Consider the following 4,825-nt stretch of genomic DNA (forward strand, 5'->3'; position numbering starts at 1 on the left):
ACACCAATGGGAGGAAACACAACAACGTGCAAACGGTGCGGTAATATTTCTGTTGATCAGAACAGCCCGTGCAGTCTTTTGTTAAGTCAAGAATCAAAGGGTAGACTGACTCACAAGGACCACACACCCACGCACTCACAAACCGTCATATTTGCACTTACAGAACCTCCCATTACGACAAATACACTGGCACAGCCACACACCAGCACGTTTTCTTTTCTTAGAGAATACAAATCCAGATCTACAGTTTACACCAAAATGTTTTAAAACGCCTCATGCGTGAAAACGTATACATTTTACAAGGACAATAAAGTGTATTTACTGGACGTGGTAAAGCTGGTAAAGTTACCTGCTGTAGTTTAATGCGAGGGGTCAAAGTTGTTCTCTGTACACATTCCATTTTCTGTTCCCACTCACTCTTATTGGCCCATTCCGCCGCTGCACACATTTCCGGGCTAAAGGGGCTCCTTGATTCCACTTTATTGCATCGGGTTAAAGGTGAAGGCCTTGACATTATGGAAGTTCAAAGACTACATTTAATTATAAATTGTACTTAATGCACACGTGCAATCATCATGCGCATATGTTTAGCGTACGCGCACACAAACTAAACACACATGCGCACACATAATCCACACACCCGCATATATATATATATATATAGACACAGTCGGTCTATGTCTGTCTCATGTCGAAACCTCTTTGCAACGTTCCTCGGACATGTAGTCCTGCTTGTTTACTATTTACTGCGGAAGTGAACGCCATTTCCCCCGAACAGACGGTGCAATTAAGAGAAAAAATAGGCATTTAGTGCCTGTGTCTTTATGGCAGTGTCTAGACTACAAGAGTGGCGATTCCATTTAGTGGGCACTAAAAGAGGATATCATTGAACCCTTCTTCTCTACATTTCTAAGATCTGAGCTTCACCTCTCTTTTCTTTTCTTTTTTTTAACAGTTGTGCTAAAATTCAAACATAATCCTTTTTACACCGATGTAACCTTAAAATTGTCAAAAAGCCCTCAAGTGTAGCCACTATTCCTTATTTTCCCAATCGACACCAAATCCACCGCACCAAATGCGTGTAGACTCGTGAACTGGCATTTAACAGAGGTTTAAAGTGTGCACATGTTATGTGTGCAAGCCAGCAGCGTTAGGTTATACACGCATTTATGAGCAGTTGGTATTTCCAAAAGGTTTTGACTCACGACCAACACAAAGTAACAAATAAATGCACACAGAACCACTGGTAAGGGTAGTAATTAAAAAGACAAACAGCACAAAGTCATTGTGATTTGCCTATAGATTTTCTGTTTATTTCATAGGTATTATGTTAATGATACACAGGCCGACAATCTGCTCTCTGGAATCGAAAGCAGCAACGCTTTAAGCAAATAATTTAACAAGTGTTGGCGTTAAAGCTGTTAGAGTTGAATGGGCACTGTACTGAAAAATAGCAGCAGGGATAGCGGAAAGGAAATTCAACATACGGTTATTTACAGTCATGATAGCACATTGCATAGGCTACTCTGTACAGTTGGATATACTTTTTTTTCACAGATTGGACGTCACAGTTCTCAATGGCGAAATATGCAGCTTAATTAAAGATTTCGTATAATTTGCTCGTACTCCGGTAAAGAAATAATTAGATGGGAATAAGCTATATACAAAGACCAGAGCTGGGGGTGAGAGCTAAAAGTTGTCTGCGCAATAAAGGATTCAAAATGCTTGTTATATTTCATATTGTTTTTAACAAATATGTGAACAATAGAATAAACACAATGAAGAATCATGATAAATAGAGGGACATATTCAAGAACAGCATATAAATGATTATTCTAATCGTGTAGGCCTTTTTCTGGGGACCAGCTAGAAATTCAACGCCGCCCGTAGGGCTATAAGAAAATGGCGATTTTTATCCCATGCAGGCCTATTTCTGCCACTGTCCACTTTAGCATTGCACTGTTGGTGATGTGGGCTGCCTTAGAAAATAGGTATGCCCACAGTGACAACTCAGTGAGATAAGAGGGGGCCTAAATGCCACCGTCCCACACTGTGACACTCTCTGCTCCTGCTCACAATAGGGGATTTCCAGAGAAGTACTGGAGGCGATCTCTGCTCAGCTTCTTCTCTTTCATTCTTCTATTCTGAAACCAAATTTTAACCTGGCGGTCGGTGAGGTTTAACATTCGGGAAAGTTGAAGCCTTTTCTCTTTGTTGATGTAAACGTTAAAGAAGAATTCCCGCTCCAGCTCTCGAATCTGAAACTTGGAATATGGACACCGCTTCTTCCTTGTTCGAGGAGCGCCTGGAGAAGAAATAAAAGTGAAAAATAAAATTCAAAATAAAGTCGAGCTGCCACGGAAAATGATCAGCGGCGTTACATTAATTAACAACAACAGCAATGCGTTTTTAAAGGGGGTCACAGCGAGCTTAAGTGCTGAAGAGGCGCCAGATGCTAAGAATTCAGTTTCAGTGGCATTAGTACTGATAACATTTCAGTCAGCATTCATCTAGTGAACTGGCTGAAGCTATCAGATAAACCAACCATAAAGAGTGTTAAATATCCGAATCGCTTGGAGTAAATAATATCAACTTACAGCCTTTAAGTACGTGTTTATCTGTTATAAATATACAACAACAAAAGTATTTCACCGCATTATGTGCGCCACATTCCCCTGGAGCTAAACTAACAATTTACACAATCTTTTGGCAGTGGGTTTAAATGCACTGCCCTTGCCTGCAATGCCATACCAAGACCTCTGTGGCCCTGTAACGTCTTATCAAACAGGTGACCAGGGAAATGTGTGTGTTTTTTATTGTTTTTTATGTGTGTGTGAAAGAGGGCTAAACACCGGTCTCAGCTTGTGTCTGTTCCCTAGCTGAGCTAAAACAATGCACATGAGGCTAAATATGTTCTGAACACAAGCACCCAATCTCTAAAATTTCCTTTTAAAAATAAAATCCATTTTTAGATTTTTTTATTTTATTTATTTCTTTAGATAAAGTTAGTCATTAATAGAAATGACAGGCGACCTCATACAAATCATAGGAGAAAAGAAGCCTAATGTGCGGAAGGAAACATGCACATTAATGAATTTAAGCTTTTTCAGCGGATTGTGGGGAAGTGGAATAATGTGCAGCCTATGCAATCTCCACATACAAGGGAAAACACGATTAAGTGTGCTCGTAAATGAAGGAAACGCTTCATTTAGATAGATAGATAGATAGATAGATAGATAGATAGATAGATAGATAGATAGATAGATAGATAGATAGATAGATAGATAGATAGATAGATAGATAGATAGATGCATTTAACCGTAAAGTGTGTAATACTCTTCGCAGCATGTGTTTTGCGAGCAAACCGTGTACTAAAAGAAAATTCACAAGACGCCAAAAGCAATGTTCTGCCCAATTGGTTTTTACTCTCGACAGCCCAACGAGAAAATCCCTTAAAATGCCCAACGCAAGTTCATGATCAAAGTTAACATTTGTCACAATAGCTCTCTCTTAAAAATTTCACAGACTCTCACCATAGAGGCGTCTGTGTATAACATCCCCTTTTTTTCAAAGCGCTTTCCCATCGTAAAAATTCTTCTCGTTGCAAGAAAGAGCGTTGTAGGGTTATAATAAAATCGTTTGAATGCTTATAAAACTCCACATAAAATCTGACCGACAAAACACCGGGTTAGTCCCCTTAACCTTCCCCCATTTTACAGCTCGGTATACCTACTCGAGTGGCTGCTCTTGCTGGCGTTGCCGTCCTTGGTTGTTGCAGAGGAAGACGTACATGAGCCTGAATTTGTGTGTTCCTCCTCATCTTCTGGGTCTTTTTCCTGCTCCGCGGCTCCGGGTACAGACGCCGTGGGCTGCTGTTGCTGTTGCTGTTGCTGTTGGGAGTCGCTTTCCAGCTTCTCCCCTTCGCCCTTTTGTAAACAATTGTCTGACTGATTGTCCGTGCTGCTGCAGTACGCCGTCTCAAAAAAGCGATCGAAACCTTGCGGGAGGACATTGTTTTTCCCCACGCCGGAATAAAAACCTGTGGAAGGGTGATTGGAGCCCGGATGGGTGTGATGGTGATGGTGGTGGCTGTACACACTCTCGTTCTTCATAAGCATTTCTGTCATGGTGGATGGTGGAAGACAGTCTCTATGCACCAGATCCTCTCCCGAGTAGCACGACGCATAGTTGCTTCTGTGGTGCCATTTACTAGCAGGGTCCAAGCCGTAAGAAACTTCCCGTACCGGCTGCACTTGAGACAGATTTGTGGAATAGGGGTAGCTGATTTGTCTGGACGGGGCCTGTGGAAGAAACGAGGAGACGGCAGAAAACTCGGGGACGTAGTAGGTGCAGCTGGGGAGGTAGATATTGGACGCACAGCCCGTCCTGTCCCCAAACTCGGATGTCCGGTCTTTGCGCGTCTGGGAGCAGAAGTTGCCCAGATTCACCGAGTTAAACATCTTTCTCTCTCTCTCGTGCTCCGTACTATAGATAGATGTTTTGGATAGGAGCTGCAGCAGAAGGGGAAAATTTGGGAAGGCGAGATGACGCGCAATCCGTCTAAGTCGCCCCGCAGACACGTGATCGAAAGTAGATATTGTCATATATCAATTTGGAAGAGTTGGATGTGTAGGAGTGGTTGGCTTTAGGTAAGATCGAGGAGGTTCAAATGAATAATTTCCAAACACCACGGGACCACTAAGAAAACCAGTAACAGATTCCTGTTTGTTGGCTTATGACAATTAGAAAGATATGTGCTGTGCATGTTTATGTTTATGGGCTGCTGGTAGGCTAGCTAAACAGCTACAGCTCCTTAAAAAGGCAT

General features: G+C 42.0%; 1 protein-coding gene across 1 annotated transcript; it reads right to left on the reverse strand.

Moving 5' to 3' along the window:
• Positions 1-1,296: 1,296 nt before the first annotated feature.
• Positions 1,297-4,604, reverse strand: hoxc11a (homeobox C11a). Its single transcript, XM_085443344.1, has 2 exons — positions 3,734-4,604; positions 1,297-2,305 (listed from the first exon to the last, which is right to left on the reverse strand). Exons 1-2 carry the CDS (start codon positions 4,602-4,604, stop codon positions 2,073-2,075), a joined length of 1,104 nt encoding a protein of 367 aa, XP_085299470.1. The 3' UTR covers positions 1,297-2,072.
• Between the last annotated feature and the right edge of the window lie 221 nt (positions 4,605-4,825).

This window comes from Copadichromis virginalis, linkage group LG20, assembly GCF_057382275.1.
Source record: "Copadichromis virginalis isolate Kocher_CV1m ecotype Utaka linkage group LG20, C_Virginalis_male_GT1.1, whole genome shotgun sequence".
Taxonomy (NCBI): Eukaryota; Metazoa; Chordata; class Actinopteri; order Cichliformes; family Cichlidae; genus Copadichromis; species Copadichromis virginalis.